Genomic DNA, 20653 nt, shown 5'->3' with positions numbered 1-20653 from the left:
GGAATTTTAAAAAACCTCAGGACATGCCATTTAAAGGGTGCTCTGTCAGAAAAAAATATTTTTGAAGTTAGTTTCAAAAGATTCAAAGTTGAGTGTCCCATTACACAGCAATGCAAGTTATTTTTTATTTTATTGCAAAGACAAATAAAATGGATCTTACCATGTAACAGTGAATTTGATTTAGCAGTCATAACATATCACTATCTGAAGTAGTTTGCCAGTGTTCTGTTAAAAAATTTCATCACTGGAGAGTTCCCAGGTGACAATGCATGCCATGTAAAGAGAAACTTGCCTGACACAGATGCGTGCAGCATATCACAGTAAACAGCTGATAAATGAGCCTCAATTTAGCATGTATTTCATACAAGGGAGTCAAAGTTTTTAATATAAAATTTCAACAAGTGATGTTCAAACATTCTGCTGGACCAAAGTCTCCCTGGAAACAGAAGCCCCCTAACAAATAAAACAAGGTGTCTGAAGAAAATCCAATGAATTTCACAGAGGAAAGTGAAAACCAAGCTTATAACAAACTGAACAGTAAGAATTTACCAAAGAAAATGCATTAAGATAAGGATCCTTTAAATTCTTCCCTTTGCAGTCTGAGGTATTCTTAATTAATGAACCCATCTGGACTCAAACCCACATGGGAGTTTCCTAATTTGCAGATAATTATTTTGTTGAACTGTTACAAAAACACTTCATGAATTGCAAGGATTCTCCCACAAACATTCAAGAGCTCATCTCAGCTAACTGCTACAGTACTGGCATTTTAGTACAACTACTTTCTGCCTTTGCATCATCTGGTCTTTAAGCCAACATATCCAGCCTAGGAGGCTCACTGTGGTGCAAGGGGAAGACCTTCTGGTGATATAAAACCAATTTAGAAGCTCTTATGCCACTCTACTCTGCCCAGTCCTACCCCACCATATATTACTGCCTACATGGCTGGGAACAGTGCTTAATTTGTGCCAAGGCTTGTCAGGGCTAAGCCCCAGCACTTCTAGACTTGGCAGTTCATAGCCCTGGTACCTCTGGGTTTGCCGCATCAATTATGAAAGGAAAAAGTTGCTTGAGCCCCAGCACCTTTCATTACAAATTAAGCCCCGGATGGGAAAGAGGGACATCACCAGGACACCACTACGCTACATAAATTCTAATCTGAGTTGTGCATCATTCTGGGATTGTTTGAAGCCAGCTTAATGTAATGCTTTGCCCACAGCAGCCCTAGGACAGGGTAGTACAAGCTTTACGCTCCTTCCCAGCGCCTAAAACTTGCATCGTGTTCTGCTTCTCCCACTGGGCATTTCTATATTGAAAAGCAACTTTCCTGTCCCTCAAATTACATCTGTAAACATAGCAAAACTGATAGAAATCCTGCACTTAAACTGCCAGCCCTGCAAACCACCTGGAAACTGAAAAAATCAAGCTGGATTCTATGCATGCAACAACAAAAATCCAGCTTGCCTATCCCATGCTAGGTTGGGAGGGAAAAACTAGCAGTTAGGGGAAACATTTCTCTTGCTAATTGAACAAATCTGATATGGCTGTAATTGACCCAAGGACATACAGACCCTGCCCTATACCCTTTTTTACAGGCAATTTTCAGAAGAGGAATATACTTTAAGAAAACTGATGCCATACTGATTCACTAACAATTGTTAACTTTCCTCATCCAAGTCTCTGGTCATTCATCTAAAAAGTGAAGAGCAACAGTCAACACAGAAGATGAAAGAAGAACCATCTGTTCCTGAAAATTGCTTATTCACAAATAGTTCCCATTCATCACAATGATTAATCACAACTGGAATGCTAAACTTGCTACTCTCGCCTCAGCTCTCACATCAAGTTCAAGTTCTCATCCTCACATCAAGGCCCTGCACTTGTCCACCTGGTCTCCATTTCCACTAATTCCCTCCTCCCTCTGCCTGAACTCCTCCCAAATTCTTCTTGTTTCTTTCTACTACTCCCTTCCTATCCCTCCAACCATCCTCTCCATTCAAATATGTAAGCTTCACAATTCTAGCACTGAAGATTTTCAGAGACTGGACCCGATCATCTTGTGCATCCTGCTAGTGCTCTGTAACCTGTGCAAGCTCCATGGGCAAAGGACTGTACATTGACAGCACTCAACTAATGAGCATTTTGCAGTGGTCACTCAATATTTTGCATCATATAGCAGGATGTTGAAGTTGCCATGAGGTGGAGGGGACCTTGTTAAGTCTTACTTCTTATTATCTTAAGTACAATCCCCCCTGTAATGCCCGATGAAGAGCTTTAGCTCAGCTATGTATCAGATAAACATTAGATATACCTGTAAGCTGCTTCAGAGATTCAGCAGTTTGATTTTAACTGATCCACAGGTTTGGGGAAAGATTTTTCCCATGGAGTAGCAGGATATTTTTCCAAAATTCATAACACACATATATAGTATAAGTCTAGATCTTCCATCCTTTCTTATTCAGAACATCCTAAAGATAAAATCAGTAGTCAATATATTCAAAAAGTGAATGAATGTAAAGTGGCTACAGATAAACACTGTACTCAATTGTGAGGACTTATGCCATATTGAAGAGATTCTGTCAAATATATGGGGCCTAAACTTTCAAGTTGATGAGTGCATTCAACATCCCTGGACTTAACGGCAGTTAAGGTTACTCGCAAGAGTTACTCAGTGTCCAGAAAGAAAAAAAAAAAGGCAGTTTTTCTGTGGCTGAGGCGCCAAACAACGCTGAGTATGGGATTAGTACATTAATTTAAACTGGCACAAGAATCACTTTGTTCATGGCCTATCTCAACATCTCCCAAACACTGCCTTGAAACTGATTCATCTTTACCTGTTGAGGAAGTGCTGGTTACTCATTAAATGCATCACTGGCTTGAGAAAAACAATGTTCGTTAACCACCCACTTATTAGTGTTTGCATAGTTCTGATAGGTACATTCTTTGCTGGGTGTAACTCAAAACTTTACAGACTAATTTTCTGCTGATCCTCTTAAAACAAACTTGCAAAAGGTTTTAAGGTGAAAGTTACCATAACCTCAATTCCCCGCTTTCCCCTGGCAATCTAATACAGAATTTAAAACAAAAGTAATTAAAGCAAGCTAGACTCCACAAGGCAGGTGCCATCAACATCTCCTTTAAATTACTGTATACCTAAGCAAGAAAGTCATTAAAAGAATCTTAGAATTGAAATAGACTTAGCTAGAAAAAAAAATAAACTTGTTTCCTGTAGCCTATTCAGTCTTTTAAAGTCCATTTACTCAAACGGTGCCAAAGTTTGGCCATCAAGTTTGCTGACAGTTGGCCCATATTTTTGTTGTAGTTGTAACATTTTCCCCCATATAATTTATTCATGGCATGTATACCCTTGGTTCTCTGAAGTCCCAGATGACATTACTAGTTGTGTTTTATTTGAGCGCACAAGTAACAAGCGTCTGTAAGCTTAGCCTAGCACTTAAAGACACATCATGGTAACCGAGGGGTGCACTTTTATATTTAAAAAAAAAACCAAAAATACTCATTTGCGCCTACTCCACACTGATCTAAATGCTTCCAGTAGTATGCACACATCAGACCTTGCAAGCCAACCTCTTTAAGGCAGATAATGGGCAGGCAGAAAAGTATCCAGAGAGATCATGTACCTCTGATAAGGAGAAAGGGAAAGGCTAAAACCATTCTCTCAAATATCTCACAGCACTTAATCTGCTACATGGCACTGAAGGCAGAAGGATACCTTGAGTTCCTAAACACAGATGTGAGCACACTTCATGACTACTTAGGGTATGTCTACACTGCACCTGGAAATGAGCACCTGAGTAGAGAGAGACACACACACACACACACACACACACACACACACACACACACACACACACTCTGCTTGAGCTAGTATGCTAAAAATAGCAGTATGGACATTGTGCCACGAGCAGCAGCACTGGCTAACCACTCTAGCACAAGCCCACCAGACCCACTGGGTTTGTACTTGGGCAGCTAGCTCATGCCATCACCCATGCCAGAATGTCCACACTGCTATTTTTACCATGCCAACTTGAGAAAAGCATGCGCCCAGCCTCCATTTTAGAGTTCTTTATATCCAGTATATCTGTAATTAGGTCAGAACTACACCCCTGAACCTTTTGTGATGAGAGGGTGAACAAAAAACTGGTATGTCCAGTTTGGACAGATGAATTTTAAGGCTGTCTACACCCAAGACAACTAAAAAACAAAAATCAAATCTTATTTTGTTATCACCAACAGTAGCTAAAAACAAAGCTAACTTAAAACTATTCTTGGCAATTAAACATATATCAATGATGGAAATTTAGCTTTCAAGTCTGCTTTGATTTTACAGTCAGTGACTATCTTTGCTAAATGTTACAAAGAAAACAATCTACATAACATGACACTAAAATCTGATGCACAAAGTTATTAAAAATGTTTACCAGAATACCAGTGGCAGCTATCTACTTGCCTGTGGCATGCTAATTATTTGAATTAATGTATGTTCGTTGTGCAGTTAGCTGTATAATACATTGCTGCACAAGGTAACATTACCCTATTTTGCAGTCATATTTTTGATCAAATTTGTGTTCCATGTGATTCTAATTGCACTGTTCACCAGGATATGTCCATACTTTCTAAATTTTAGGGGGAAAAAAAACAACACAATTTCTCCAAAAATAAAGAGTGTACATTACATAACCGCTTGCAGCCCTCACACCATAATATCTTTAAAAGGGCCAAAAATAGGAAATACCACCAGTAAAATCCAAGAGTCACACTGAGAATGCTTGGGAAAAATTCCAAACTCAAACAAATTTATGAAGACTCCAGTTTATGAAGTCAGATTCCAAGGAAGTATGTGCAGAGCAGGCAGGTGTCAAAAGAGCCAGCAAAAAAAGGTTTTGAACCAATATTAAGGAATGAAGGAACATCATAACTCATATGGAATCTTTTTCTGAGTCTCTCTCTTCCTATACTATTTTGAAAAGCCACAATATCTGCAGCTTAAAATGGAACTATAACGAAACTTGCCCATCACGTGTAACAGTAAAAATGAGGAAATACTGTAAAGTAAATGCATTATTCGATTATACTGAATATATTTACATCAGTAGTGAACAAAATCTGTGATAATTACTAAACATTATTAACTGGTCCACTTTTCTTACATTATGCACATCTGATTAAGTCTAGGATACAAACAGGTACAATGTGATTTGTAGCAACTGCTAGAACTATTACACAAAAAAATTATAGGAAACGTGCTGATAAACTATAGCAATTAATAGGTCACACTGGGATCATACTGTTTGAGCATGTGTGTATCTGGGATGGGAGTTTACTCCGGACACAAATTATTCCAAAAAGAGATACACTGGGAGAAGGTTTGAGGAGTTCCAAGAATCTTAACATCCTTCACCCCAAGTGTACATAATATAAATTGCTCAACTAACTAGCTCCTGAAAAAAGATTAAGGTACACCTCTACCCCGATATAGCACTGTCCTCAGGAGCCAAAAAATCTTACAGCGTTATAGGTGAAACCGCGTTATATCGAACTTGCTTTGATCCAATGGAGTGTGCAGCCCCGCTCCCCTGGAGCGCTGCTTTACTGCATTATATCGGGTTGCATTATATTGGGGTAGAGGTGTACAAGGCTAATTCTCTAAAGCAGCGTTTCCCAAACTTGGGACACCGCTTGTGTAGGGAAAGTCCCTGGTGGGCCGGGGCGGTTTGTTTATCTGCCGCGTCTGCAGGTCTGGCCGATCGCGGCTCCCACTGGCCACGATTTGCCGCTCCAGGCCAATGGGAGCTGCTGGAAGTGATGGCCAGTACATCCCTTGGCCCACGCCGCTTCCAGCAGCTCTCATTGGCCCAGAGCAGCGAACCACGGCCAGTAAGAGCCACGATCGGCCGGACCTGTGGATGCAGAAGGTAAACAAACCAGTCTGGCCCGCCAGGGGCTTTCCCTACACAAGCAGTGTCCCAAGTTTGGGAAACATTGCTCTAAAAGAAAAACAAGGAGTTCAGTGGCACCTTAAAGACTAACAGAAAGAACTTCAAGGGACTATGCTAACTCAGCAAACCTCAAGTCAGTTGTTAAAATATTCAACTCAACTGAATGATTTGATCTGAATTTCTTTGAAACAAGATTTTATGCTAGAGGGCTGTTCAAGCAAGATTATGTCAAAGAAAATTAAAGTGACAGTTTAAGTATGCTGATAAAAATGGTAACTGCTATTTTCGTCTCTGAAAAAATATACTAATTAATATGGGCTATACCTTTCTACTCAGACAGTCACCACTCTGATTTAGAAAAGTGCTAGGACCTCCTCAGGTGATTAGTTACCCTCCCTGCAAGAATTCAGGTAGTTATGAGCTCTGGCTTTAATGAAAGTTATTTGAAATTTATTTTTTTAAGGCAAGTTTTGCAAAGAAAATTGCACTGGATGGGAATGAGGTGTGGGAAGAGAACACCAACAAAACAGATCTCTCTCTTTCTTTTCTGATCCCCTCCCCTGCAACCCTCCTTAATGTAGCTTGCATAAAGTGACAGTTCAGAATAGAAGAGATCTTTAAAATCCGCATGTTTGGGAAAAAAATAGTTCCTGGATTGATATATCATGAATCCTAAATGAATGGAAAATAATCTCCTACCAGAAACACTTGGATTCTATTGTGTAATATTGAAGTCTGACTCCTTCAGTACTGGTAAATCAGTGGAGGGAACTAGCAGATCTCTACTGACTGAAGTATAAACCAAAGTTGAACTATTCTGACGCTCTATTATGGGTTGAGAGGACATACCTAAATAAATTACTCCATAGATCTTTTGATATTCAAGTCTTTCAAGGATTCAGACATAACCAGCTACAACCTCTTCATCCATTTCACAGCATCCAGATAGCAGACTGAAGAGTTTCACTTTGATACTATATTTCAGAGTCAAAGAGTTAGGGAAGTGATGCCTTCTTTCATTCACGTAGGATTTTTAAAATCACTTCACAAATTTTCCTGGAGAGTTTAGGAAATGCATACATTGATTTTATCACTCCTACATATCTGAAGCACATCAGCATAAGCTAAAAGACATGAAGAGTGGGGGGAGGGGCTCTGATTTATCCATCACTCACTCCCATCAACACCAATCAATAACTGCACACAGCCCAGGAGATCAGTTTACGATTTTATCTAATTTATTTTCTATTGAGTGAAACTGGATGTAGAATTTAACTCTCAGATTTAACAAAGACATTTAATTAAATATCATGATGTAGTTAGAGAATACTATACCCATTACCAGAGTCTTCCAAGCATTACACAATCTGCAATTGACTCAAGTTCAGACAACAGAGGTAGGGAAAATATCAAAGAATAATGATGGGAAAAATGTTTGTGATCATGCTCGAGAGTTTAAACATAATACCCAAACTGGATGATTGGGAACGTGTATCCTACGCATAAGGCTAACAGAATTTACCCTAATATAGGATTGTTGAAATGTTTTTAATATTTCACAAGTAATTTGGGGGGGGGGGAGAAGGGAGAGTCAAGCTATAGGAGTCCTACATATCGGCCGCTCTCTCAATCAAATATTAGGATAAAAGTTAATTGTATCACCACAAACAGCAAAGAGCACTAAACCCAATTAGAACTTGACATAAAAGACAAAAGGTCTGAAAAACTTTCTATTATGCCCAGCTCTATCTGTAGAACAAATTAAAGCAAAATAGACTGACAAACTGAAACAAAGAATCTAACTCACAGAAAGCATCACCTAGACCTATAAATCCAAGAATTACCAAAATAAAATATTTAGGTGCTTGATTGGTATGTGTTAATTAACTGGAAGAAGATTTATCTCAGCCTGAACTCCTCAGTTTATGAGCACGCCATTATTATAGGCTCTACCAAGTTTGTTAAAGTGCTGAACCAGCTTTCGACAGTAGTCTTTTCTGCAGATGCAGAAAGAATATTTTCTTCACTTCAGTTTATTCAATTAGTTCAAACCAATGACTGGTTTATTCAAAGTTAACAACCCAGTTGGGAGTAGAAAAGGCATGAAAACTTATCTTCTCCATCTATAAATAAAAACTAGGTGTGAGAGGATGAGATCTACTAGTTCTAAAATCTTGAAGGACAACAGCAAGCAGAAAAAATATCTGTTCAATTCACTTAGTACAGATAATACTCTGTTTAATAAATCAGTTAATTTAAAATACAAAATATGTTTTGATGTACTTTTTGATAAGCTTTTGTATGTATCCAGCACATTTGAAGTAGTTTTATTCAACAATTTTAAAAATGCCATTTTTATGCACTGTCTGTTGAACTTGACACAAATCACAAGTAAAAAAATCAGTCATCTAGTAAGAAATGCATCGTTCACCATTTTTTAACAAAAATGTAAAAATTAAGGATCTATAAAAATGTAATTTAAGCTATATAGTTGCTTAATAAATATGCATCAATATAGCATATCCTGATTAGCAAAAAGAAGCACCAAGTTAAGTGTAAAGGCTATATTTAATTGCAAATCAACATGCTTTAATGGTTACCAACCAATGAGAATCAGCCTCTCTTTAGGAAAATACCTAAAAAGTACAAATGGCAAAACAAGAGTAAAACTGATTATTAAAATCAAGGATTCCTGCCTGCTTATTTCAGTCATGATTAAATATCAGTGATTTAAATTTTGTTCATTTAAACCAGTCCACCTTGAAGCAAAATAAATCAGAAATACTGATCAATTTTTCTCCATTTATAAGCTTAAAAACAGCAATCCCCATGCTTCAGTCTATGCAGATGTTTAAAAATAAAACTAATCCCTTAAAATGAGTTTATAACAGAAATCCTCTCAGATCTTTAATTGTAACAACGGTTAGAGGTGCTTACCACTGACTTCCAAAAGTTCAGTGCTTTGACTTTCTTTAAAGCTTCAGCAACAAACATGTACTGCTTTATATTTTTATTTTAATAGTCTTAACATTATACTCTAACATAGGTTGTCTAATTTCAAATTTAATTTTAAATAGATTTTTAAAAACCTGTATTTAATTTAAAGTTAAAAAAATCCAATTTGTAATTTTTATCCACCATACACCGGACCCTCGCTAGAACGCGTGTCTATATAGCGCAAATTCACATATAACGCAGTCGTGGCCATGGAGCACAAATTTAATTACTTTAATTGCAAATCATTTTAACGTAGTCCCCACTATAACACAGTCCCTGCGTTAACATGGTACCGCGCATGGATCCCAAATCCTGCGTTCTAGTGAGGGTACAGTGTATTTTGCTTACCTCCAGCTCAGAGGTTAGACCTTTTTATATTTCAAAAAATGAGATTAATATCTCTTTAGTTCAGTGGTTCTCAAACTTTAGCAAACCGAGGCCCACTCTTTTGATTAAAAAAAAGTGGGGACCCACTCCTTTGACCCACCCCTGCCCCAACTGTTCTCCAAAACCCCTCCTCCCGCTCGTTCTATCCCCCCTCCCTCTGTCACTCACTCTCCCCCATCCTCACTCACTTTCACTGGGCTGGGGAAGGGGGTTAGGGTGTGTGTGGGGGTGCGGTGAGGGCTATGGCTGGGGATATAGGCTCTGGGGTGGGGCCAGGGATGAGGGGTTTGGGGTGCAGGAGAGGGCTCATGGCAGGGGTGTGGGCTCCGGAAGGGAGTCTGAGTGTGGGAGGGGGGTGAGGGCCTCAGCTGGAGGTGCAGGCTCTGGGCTGAGGCAGGCAGTTGGGGTACTGGAGGGGGCTCCAGGCTGGGGTAAGGGTGTCAGAGGGGGATGAGGGCTCCGGCTGGGAGTGCAGGCTCTGGGATGGGGCCAGGGATGAGTGAACTGGGATAAGGAAAAGGGATTCAGGCTGGGGTAGGGGGTTGGGGTGAGGGCTCTAGCTCGGGGTGTGTTCTCTGGGGTGGGGCCGGGGGTGTGGGGTTTGAAGTGCAGAAGCAGGCTCAGGGCCAAGGGTTCAGGGGGTGCAGGCTCCGGGAGACAGCTTGGGGGTGGGAGGGGACTCTGGGCTGGGGCAGAGGGTTGGGGTGTGGAAGTGGGTTTGGGGAAGCAGCTGCCAGGTCCCTGCAGCCCCATGGCACATGGACAGCCAGTGAGGCTCCACATACTGCGCTCATACCAACAGGTGCCACCCCTGCAGCTCCCATTGGTCGTGGTTCCCAGCCAACTGGAGCTGCAGAGCCAGGACTCAGGCATGGGCAGCACATGGAGCCTCCCTGGCCACCCATGTGCCTAGATTCTACAGGACCTGGCAGAAGTTTCCAGGAGCCGTGCAGAACCAAGGCAGGTAGGGAGCACTCGGAGGGAGGGAGGGGGAGGAGTTGATCAGTGGGGCCTGCAGACCCCCGGGATACCCTCACAGACCCCGAGAGTCATAGAACCCAGTTTGAGAAAAACTGTTCTAGTTCACATACGGAGTAAAGAATTAATAAAAAGTTAAGGTGCTTATGTAGCCTGATCTATAGATTACTTAAGAAGTCCCAGTTATCACTTTGAGAATTGACAGGTTTGTGTTCCAAGATCAGGCCCATTTATATTCAAATTATTATATAGTTGGGAACCTCGATGTGCACAGATGCAACACTCACTATAGGAACGCCTGTATATTTACAAATAGTGGCTAGTGAACACATTAAAACTACTTTTCATATGGTTTATTTTCAATCCACTGCCTATTACAGATAAAATATTAAAATACAATTTGTTAATATAAAATTTGTTGTACACACGTTCAACAGCTCAATGAGCATGGTACAAACACATAGGGGTAAAGAGAACCGTTCCTGCATACTCCAATTAAGAATTAATGCCAGTCCTGCCTGACTACTGATGATAATATTAGATACATATTGATAAAATCAGTATTAACTTTACTAAAATTAGTAGTACTTTACAGAGGAACTGTGAAACTAAAATTGAGTAAAATTCAGAAATGTACTAAACATTCCCCTCTTGCAGCCAGGCAGAGGCCTGGGTTATTCAGCAAAAATGTTTGGTTTTATTATCAAAATCATCGTTGGGTTCCATGTCTATCCTTTCAGGCTAATTAGAGACATCTTGAAAACTTCTTTCTTGGATGTCACCAACACTGGCAGTCACAGGCAACAAATGACTCTTCCAGATCTGTAACATTTCAAGGTGAAGATTCTAAGGGTGTCTTCGGTGAACTCAGAAGAACCTATAGGGACACCTAAATGCTTCCTGCAGCCTCGTTAGCAAGAGGCACTTTTCTACGTATTTCAGGACATGAAATAATTTAGTATTGTACTTCATTACATTATGTCTAAGTATTGTGAATTTAAGGTGGAAATCAAAGCATACACAGACTCCACTGGAGCAGTTTTACTGACACAAAACCAGGTCCAAATGAGCCTTAAATATTACGGTAATGGTATAGTGTTCAAGTATAACACATGTATTTTAACATATTATGGGTCAGGCTTGCATTTTTATAATGAAAGTCCTGACAGATATTGTGTCTCAGTTGTAATGCTGCTCAAAATTCTGAATAGAGGCTGTGAAACTGAGCAGAATCTTGTTAATTTTGATATGCTGCTTAGAAAATATATGAGGAAATGTCTGCAGGCTCAGGAAGACAATTTTGTGCTGGTTCATATTTAAAAGATTTTCTTTACTACTAGGAAGCCAGAGATTTTTTAAAAAGATAAAAGCTTACATTCTGTAGCAACTGATCCCTTACCTGGCATCATCAGTACATACATTTACTAATGAAAATTCCTTCTCACCAGCAGTACACACAAGCACACACATTTAAGCATACATATCTCTGTCAGAATCATGTAAATCTCCATGGCCAGAATCAACATGTGTCAATAAGGCACCCACTTCATTGATTATAACATTTATTTTGACTCCTGAGAGCCGTGACAATTATAAAGTCTAAATCAGTTAATGTAATGTTAAGAATTGGAAATACAAACACACAACAAGGAGCATCCTCCTTCACTAAGCAAGTATCACCTTGTCTGCCTTAGGAAAGAAAGAAAGAAAGCAGCACTTTTACCTGTGAGTAAAATAAAGCCACAAAACAGGTTTAGATCAGTCTTGTAAAATTCTATTCACTTGAAGCAAATCATTTTTGAGTGGCAAGTTAATTATTTAGTCTTGCAGTCTAGAAGAATGGACAAAGAGAATGCGTTCCTAGATTGGTAAATTTTCATGGCAATTTTTCAAGTTTGATTTAGACAATACTAAAGGTGGGGCTAGAGAGGGAGGGGAAAACAAATTACAGTCACCTTAACACTTGGCTCTTATATAGCACTTCTCCTCCCTTAGATCTTATCCACCATGGGTATGGCTACACTTGCAGCCATACAGCGCTGCCGCGGGAGCAAGTGGCAGCGCTCTGAAGAGCAAGTGTGGTTGCAGCACCAACACTGGGAGAGAGCTCTCCCAGCGATGCAGGTACTCCACCTCCCCATGGGAATTAGCTCCCAGCACTGGGAGCCGCGCTCCCAGCACTGGGGCACTGTTTACACTGGTGCTTTGCAGCGCTGTAACTTGCTACACTCGGGGGGGGTGTTTTTTCATACCCCTGAGCAAGAAAGTTGCAGCGCTGTAAAGCGCCAGTGTAGCCAAGGCCCATGTGCCTAAGTATTAAACACATTTGATCCTTTCTTTCATTACACTAGGCAACATCACATGCTCTAGGTAGTTCTTTACAAATTAACTAACTCAATTTTTCAAGCAGTTTCAGTATTCTCAAGAGTTGTCCGAGAACCCTGGAAACGCAACTCAGTTAACTCACAAAACAACAGGTACAGTATTACAGAAAAAAAGAGTAAGCTTTCCTACACCTACTTTCCCACCCAACAGCATGCTTCAAACTTGACCTAGACATGTCACTGCCAGAGGCAAGAGGATAGTTTGGACTCCATGCCTATTTAATCCTGGATGCTCCATCTGCAAACAGGGAGATTCAATTAGTAGTAATTCTGGTGATGGTTTGTGAGGTGGACACCTGCCCCCAGGAAACGGCTGAAATCACCTACTCATCTCACACTGGCCAGGTTGCTCTGGGAGGATGCAAGACCTCAGGCTGACAGCCAGGGAATTCAGCTCTGAGTCATCTTCTCCTCTCCTGCCCTATTGCTAAAGAGGAAGGCCTATGTTATAGAGTTTCCATGGAACATGGGGGCTCCCAACCTCTAATTCTCATCAGATGGTTACTTTTTTTTGGTCATCACTAACCTGATCTACATTCAAACTTGTTACCCAAAGTTTGTTTATATGTGGAATTAGCCCCAATTCTGCCACTGCTGGCCAACAAATGTTATAAGTGAACCAGTGCAAACCCCAATCATAGACAAAGTTGTGATTTGCAGCCACTGAGCTCAACCTGGTGTTAAGATGGGATAAGCTCAACCAGTGCACATTACAGCTTCCTTCATCAATGGAGGTAGGCAGTGGTGTGGCTACATCAGTTGTTGGCTACTGATGACTGAATCCCAAAATAGAGATGACCCAATAAGCAAAATCTCATTATCAACCCAAGCCATGCAGTTCCTCATGTGACTGTTGCTGGTGCCCATAAAGGATCATAAAAAAACAAAAACAAAACAGACACTTCTTACCAGATTAACAAGTGTATACAGACTTTTTCCTCCCACCCCTTAGCAGGGTAAGTATACAGATGTTGAGTTTAACAGGGTGAGAGCTGTATGCAGAAATACCCATATTCCTTAGCAGGCCAAGAGCCATGCTCTGGTACCTTGTCCCCAACACCAATTTACCTTGTCCTGAGGGCCTGCCAGGCTGCATCTATGTCTGCATACAGGTTTTTCTCAGAGGGTTTGCCTGAGCTCACCCCGTAGCCAGAGTAGTCGTAGGAGAAGACGTTGCAGTTGATGCGAGAGCCAAGGCCGATGTAGAAGCTGCACATCTGGCCCAGATCCACAGCATTGCCATGCGAGAAGAGCAGCGTATACCGGCTGGCCGGGGCACAGCGTACAAACATGCACCCCAGCCTGTTATCCCGAGATGTGCGAGAAAAGAAAACCTCGACAGCATCCAACTCTCGCTGTGAATACTGCCAGTCCGCCCGCTCACTCAAGTGCAGACTGCAGCTGCCTGTTCCTGTTGGGGTCCCAGACCCTGCTGCTGCAGCCCCAGCCTCTTGCTGCTGCTCAGGCTGTAACACTGTATATGTGGGCTCCGGGGGCAAGAAAGCCAACTTGGCAGCAATGCGGCTAGGGCAAGGTGGGCAGCAGAACAGCCAGCACAGCTCGCCCAGAGAGAAACCGTTCATTCTGGGGCCTTGTTCTGGCATCAGCGACGCTGGAGAAAAATTTACCCACACTGGGGGGGAAAAATCCAGAGTCCACCCACCGCAACCCACTCTCGGCCTTGCCGAGAGCAACACCCCCAAAATGCAAACTGCAACTGTCCCCCCAAAACTGTAAGTCACCAAAACCAATCCAGCCCTCCAAACCTAAGAAATCCACTTAGTGTGTGGGGGGAGGGAATGCAAAATATAAATCAAGTGCAACCCTCCTTCAGAATCTACTACAATAAATCCAACCCCTCCAAAAGGGCTAAAATCACCTAGTCATTTCACACAGCCCAGGTTGCTCTGGAGCACCTAAAAAAAAAAATAATCAAGCCCACCCAAAATCTATATCTGACGCAGTGCAGCTCCCCCAAACCAGAAATTAAAAGCTAATTCCCCGCAAATTAGATCTGCCCCCAATACAACCCCCCCCAAACCACTAAATGAAAGATTCTCCCCTCCTCCCACAACGCAACTCCTCACAATAATCCCAAGCCCAATGCACCACCCCAGCTCTGCACCCAGTGCCTGGCCCAATCCTGCCGCCCCTCAGCGGAGCCCAACCCCAGACACCGACCCACCGCGCCCGGTCCCCAGACCCCCACACAGAGCCCCGAGCGGATCGACCCCCCGGGCAGACCCTCGCTGAAGGGCCCCGGCCCCGCGCTGGGAGGCGGCGTCCGGCCGCGGAGCGGGCTCAGCCTCGGCTCCCCCCGGGCAGGGCCATGCCGGCTGCGGCGCGGAGACAGTAGCAGGCAGCGGCCATGTCCCGGCTCCCCTCACCGCTTCCGGGTTAGGCAGGGGCCGCCCGGCCCGCCCCGGTACCTGCGGAGCGGCGCACACCAGCGGGGCACAGCGCCCGGCCCGGCCGCCCACGGGCCCCGCCGCGCGGCTCGCTGCTGCCCCCTAACCCGGCACGGGGGGAGGGGGGCGCAGTAGCCGCAGCGCTAGAGAGAACCCGGACCCTCCGCGTGGGGAGCGTCGGACCCGCCTCCTGGCCCTTTAAGAGAACCCCCGTCACGTGCGAGGGTCCCCCTCTCTCGCGCCCCCGGCCCATCTCCTCCGCGCATGCGCTGCGAGGCTCGTGTGCTTTCCCCCAAGGCTGGAGAATGGGTGCTTCGGGCAGCAGCTCTGCCCTAGTCGGGGAGGGGGGCTTCCCTCTCCTCCCCACGTGGGATTCTTCCTGGAGAGGGGCTGACTGGCTTCCCCCAGCTCCTGCTGCCCTTGCTCAGGGCTCTTGCCTGGTCTGCTTGTACAGTTTGCCCCATCCCCCTAAATGAAGGGGTGGCCTCTGGACTCTCCCCAGGGCCCACAAGCCCAGTAATAAATACATGCATCTGTACTGGAACTGTGTGGCTTGAAGTGGTTTCCAGTATATACATGGTTTACAGTTGGGTTCAGTAGGTCTCAGCATCCCCCCTATAAAAATGTTCCAGCACCCCTGAATACGTGCAATTAAGGGTGAGACACTGAAGCTGTTACACCTAAAAAGAAAATACTGTAGCTCACAGGCCCTTAAATCCTCCCTAAAAGCTCCCTGCAAACATCACACAGGTGCTCAACTTTTAAGTACATGAGTCATCTGGCAGAAGTCAATGGCACACACCTCCCAACCCTTCAAGTTGCGAACTGGGCTGCATACACCAATCTATGGAGAGGTGAATGGGCCAAACCTCTGGGCCACTCTGAATACCGGAAATGTTCTGCTTCAACCTGGATGGGGGTTTGTGGGTCAAAGCAGGACAGTCTTGCAAAATCTGAGACTGTTAGGAAATCTGCAGTATTGGGGTGGGGGGGGTGTGTGTTTTGTTTCCATTAAAAATGTAATTAAAACATGTATACAAAGGTGTCATTCACATGTGATGTTCTCTGCCTTTAGAATGAAAGAACCACAAAAGATAATTACCAAATAATCTTTACTGTAATCTTGCAGACAGACAATGAGAGATTCAAGCAGCATATGAGTCAAGGTTCTGGCTTCATCACAGGAGCCCAGGCTCCAAACTCAGGACAGCTATTAAATTATAGTATAACAAGCAAACTTGCTCTGAAGAATGTATGTAGCTTGTACTGTATGGGTTTAGCAAATGCAGAATAACTGAATGAACCTATCCTGTGCAGTTCCTTGAAGTCTATAAGCAGCATCTCATAACACAAAGCCCTATTAAAAAAACCATGCAGATGTTCTTGTGCAGAGATGGTATGGTGGGCTCATCATACCCTGATAAGTAATCTAGCTGCTCAGTTCTGAATAAGGAGACATCTGTCAAGCAATGCCTTTTTGTGTCAATTTAGAGTGACACCGAAACTGGGATAGGAGTTGGAAGTTTGGATTCCAACTTAGCTGTAGGCATTCTACATGGGATAAGTCAAAGTAAAATTTCCTAGACCACGTCAGATCACTAAAACATCTAAAAGGGGCAAGGGACCAGGCAGCAAAGACTGAGCACTTCTATCATAAATAAATTACTACTGCAAACAGAAAAAAATTAAAAGAGACAACATTTCCCATATGCAGTGTTGTAGCCGTGTTGATTCCAGGATATTAGAGAGAAGTAATGTCTTTTATTGGACCAAATTCTGTTGGTGCTTGTCTCTCTTGCCAACACAAGTTGGTCCAGTAAAAGATATTACCTCACCGACCTTCTCTAACATTTCCCGTACTCCACCCTGAGTCCTTCCTTAGGTCATATTTATAAGAGTGAGAGTCAAGTGTCCTCTTCTAAATGGGAAGTGTAATGTAATTTCAAAAGTGTCATTGAACTTGTAGCTCTTCATTGTTCTTGTTGTAAATTCTCTACCATTTAGGTTAAGCCCACTCTATCTCTTGTACAAAAAAAAGTAATTCCTATCTACACTTTGGGTGTCTCCTAGAGAAAAACAACAATTGCATAGGGCTGGGCGAGTGAAAAGAATAGCAAAAAGGAAATAATCTTGAAAAGGGAAGGGTAGAGAATAAGGAGCAGAAAGCAGTTCTGAAGGCAAACAGAACTGATATACTGCTGATATCACATCAAGGTGTATGCACAGGATAAAGTTAACATAACATTCAATGAAATAAAATGATTGGGACTTAAACCAATCACTCACTTGGCGAATATCCAAAATTCCTGAGTTTCGAAAAGAGACATAGCTTCTCTTGCGTGCATGTACAATGGTGGTGTGAAGACCAAGGGACACTCTTATCCACACCTTTGTGCACCCACTCATGAGGCAGCCAAAATGTGGCTATGATCCTAATCATCCCAGCATAGCAGTCAATGCTGAGAGGGTTGTGCAGCACCCTACATAGCTGAGGCACGCGCACACACACCCTACACAGCGAGGATACACACACACACATCCTATACAGTGGAAGCAGACACACACAGGCACACATACACCCCTACCTGATGGTGGGCCAATTGAGATTTGGTTTGGCCTCCAGCACAACTTAGAGCAGTCTCAAAGCTGCTCTAAGTTGTGCCAGGCTACAACAGCCCCCAAAGGACCAGTCTAGCAGCTTGGGATTGCCAGAATACAATGGTGCTGTGGCCATGCTCCCTCACCCCAAGCTGTGCCTATAATACACCATTTGTTAAGAGCCAACATAAAGAGCTGCACAGAGAAAACCATTTGCAGTGCCCAAGAAAAAGGTTTATTGGTCCTACAAAATCCAGAAACTACACTACATATTCATGAGCACCATCTACCAGCACGTTATCCATTAACTATTTCCAGATACATAGATATAGAGCTCTCTTGTAAACCCTCCTACACTGATGCTACATCACCTGGGGATTCCCCTGCTGGGATTGTGCGGGCGTGTCAAGGTTTTTTCCCCACTTTGAACTTTAGAGTACAAAAGTGGGGACCTGCATGAACACTTCTAAGCTTAATTACTAGCTTAGATCTGGTAACACTGCCACCACCCAGAAATTTCAGTGTCTGGGGCACTACCTGTCCCCCCCAAAACTTTCCCTTCCGTGGGCTCCCTTGAGGGACTTGACCAATTCCCTGGTGAACACAGATTTAAACTCCTTGGATCTTAAAACAAGTAGGAATTAACCATCCCCCTCCTTTCCCCCCACCAGTCCCTGGTGAGTTCAAACCCAATCCCCTTGGATCTTAAAACAAGGAAAATCAATCAGATTCTTAAAAAGAAAGCTTTTAATTAAAGAAAGAAAAGGTAAAAATTATCTCTGTAAAATCAGGATGGAAAATGCTTTACAGGGTACTCAGATTCATAGAGACAAGCGGGACCCCCCCCCCCCCAGCCTTAGATTCAAAGTTCCAGCAAACAGAGGTAAAAATCCTTCCAGCAAAAAGAAAAACATTCACAAGTTGAGAAATCAAACATAAGACTAATCCGCCTTGCCTGGCTATTACTTACAATTTTGAAACATGAAAGACTGATCCAGAAAGATTTGGAGAGCCTGGATGTACGTCTGGTCCCTCTTAGTCCCAAGAGCGAACAACCCCCAAAACAAAAAGCACAAATAAAGACTTCCCTCCACCAAGATATGAAAGTATCTTGTTCCCCTATTGGTCCTCTGGTCAGGTGTCAGCCAGGTTTACTGAGCTTCTTAACCCTTTACAGGTAAAAGAGACATTAACCCTTAACTATCTGTTTATGACAGGGCATTGAAGCTGCTTCATGAAACCAGAGCTCAGGAAGTGCAAAAGGGAGCAGAGACAATCTGCATCTCCCATGCTGGAGATTCCCGCGTGCCAGGGAGTCCCCAGAAAGCATACAGCGGGTGGGCTACACCAATGTCTGCACTTTCACTTTGGCATCAGGGGTAGAAGGGCAATGGGCAGGGTGTGCCCTGTTAACATTTACAATTCTCAAAAGCTGAAATTGTTATTTGAAGAGCTGCTTTACTGGATCTTTCTTCTGTGTATTCCTCTTGGTGCTATCAGCTCCGCAGTTTGCCTCTTGTGCCTTTCTCTCTCTCTCTTTCCCTCAGCATTTCCTTTGCCCTGTTTTGTTTCTTTTCTCTTTCATATTCCACCCAGCAGGCATCTGCCTAATTTTTACTTGACCAAATACTGTGAAAACACTCAAGAAAAACAAACATTTCTGCTTGTTACTGCAGAGCTTGCCTCTGTAATGATTTGTAAATAAAGATGTTCCCACTGCTGTGCATTGTAACTAGTACAACACTAAGATTCACTGAACAAAGAGCACAGCTTCGTTGCTGAACTTCAATAGTTGACCCGCAGCAGTGATATGAGCTGAGGTTTAATAACTGGGTAGCTGTTTAAATCCCCTAGAGATGCGATGTAACCCACTGGAAAATTTGTGTCTGCGGAACTTCTGTCAGATTTGATTTACTGGTGAAGGTGGCAGTAAAAGGCCTGAGGAAGAGTGGTGGCAAGCTCCTCCAAACAGCTATCTACAAGAAAGTTACATTACTTCCCTTACTAACAAATAGGCCACATCATTCTTATCTAGATATTTATTATTTCTTTTGTGTTCCTCTGGTCTTGTCCTGCCAGCTACAAAGGCAGAATACTTGCCATTCCCTTTCCTTTTTCTTGGAACATCAGATATAAGAAAGATCAGGCACAGAAACAGTGAACATGAGGTCAGAGACGATGCCTGGCAGCAATGTGTAGAATATGTATCTTACACAATAATCACACCTGGTTTGTCCCAGCAAAATAATGTGATTCTTAGAGTGGGCAAACAGTTCACATCAAACACCCCAAACTGTGTGACATACATAAGAACAGCCAGACTGGGTCAGACCATGGGTCATCTAAACCAGCATCCTGTCTTCCAATAGGGGCATGAACATAATAGGGCAATCATTGAGTGATCCATCCTCTGTTATCCACTCCCAGCTTCTGGTTGTCAGTGGCTAGGAATACCCAGAGCACGGGATTGCATCCCGATCATCTTAGTTAATACCCATTGATAGAACTATATTCTATCAGTTTATCTAACTCTTTTTCGAACCCAGTTATAGTTTTGGCCTTCACAACATCCCCTGGCAACAAGTTCCACTGGTTGACTGTACGTTGGGTGAAGAAGTACTTCCCTTGGTTTGTTTTCAACTTGCTGCCTTTTAACTTCATTGGGTGACCCTTGATTCTTGTGTTATGTGAAGGGGTAAATAACAATTCCTTATTTATTCACTTCCTCCATGCCATTCATGATTTTATAGACCTGTATCATATCTCCCTTAGTCATCTCTTGTACAAGCTGAAAAGTCCCAGTCTTATTAATCTCTCCTCCTATGGAAGTGTGACAGGTTGGGTCACAGAAACCCCTTTGGGACTGCCACCTGATGTGCTGGGACTATGTCTGGCAGCTTGGGACTTCAGTACCTTGCCTTGTTTGAGCCAGACACGCTTG

The 20653-nt window shown here is 42.9% G+C and overlaps 1 protein-coding gene and 1 long non-coding RNA gene across 2 annotated transcripts in view; one reads left to right on the top strand and one right to left on the bottom strand.

The window, feature by feature from the left end:
* Positions 1 to 14958, bottom strand: part of ABHD17C (abhydrolase domain containing 17C) — a 67348-nt gene extending 52390 nt beyond the window's left edge. The window contains exon 1 of the mRNA XM_030577278.1: positions 13775 to 14958. Within this exon, the coding sequence (XP_030433138.1) occupies positions 13775 to 14310 (536 nt within the window). The 5' untranslated portion in view covers positions 14311 to 14958. The remainder of the gene's footprint in view (positions 1 to 13774) is intronic.
* A 1454-nt stretch (positions 14959 to 16412) lies between these two features.
* Positions 16413 to 20324, top strand: LOC115658499. Its single transcript, XR_004002313.1, has 3 exons — positions 16413 to 16425; positions 18959 to 18966; positions 20233 to 20324. It is a non-coding gene; the product is annotated as an uncharacterized LOC115658499 (long non-coding RNA).
* Positions 20325 to 20653: the final 329 nt, after the last annotated feature.

This window comes from Gopherus evgoodei, chromosome 10 (assembly GCF_007399415.2).
Source record: "Gopherus evgoodei ecotype Sinaloan lineage chromosome 10, rGopEvg1_v1.p, whole genome shotgun sequence".
Taxonomy (NCBI): Eukaryota; Metazoa; Chordata; order Testudines; family Testudinidae; genus Gopherus; species Gopherus evgoodei.
Note: the sequence above shows the minus strand (reverse complement) of the source record. Positions and strands in the feature narration are given on the sequence as shown.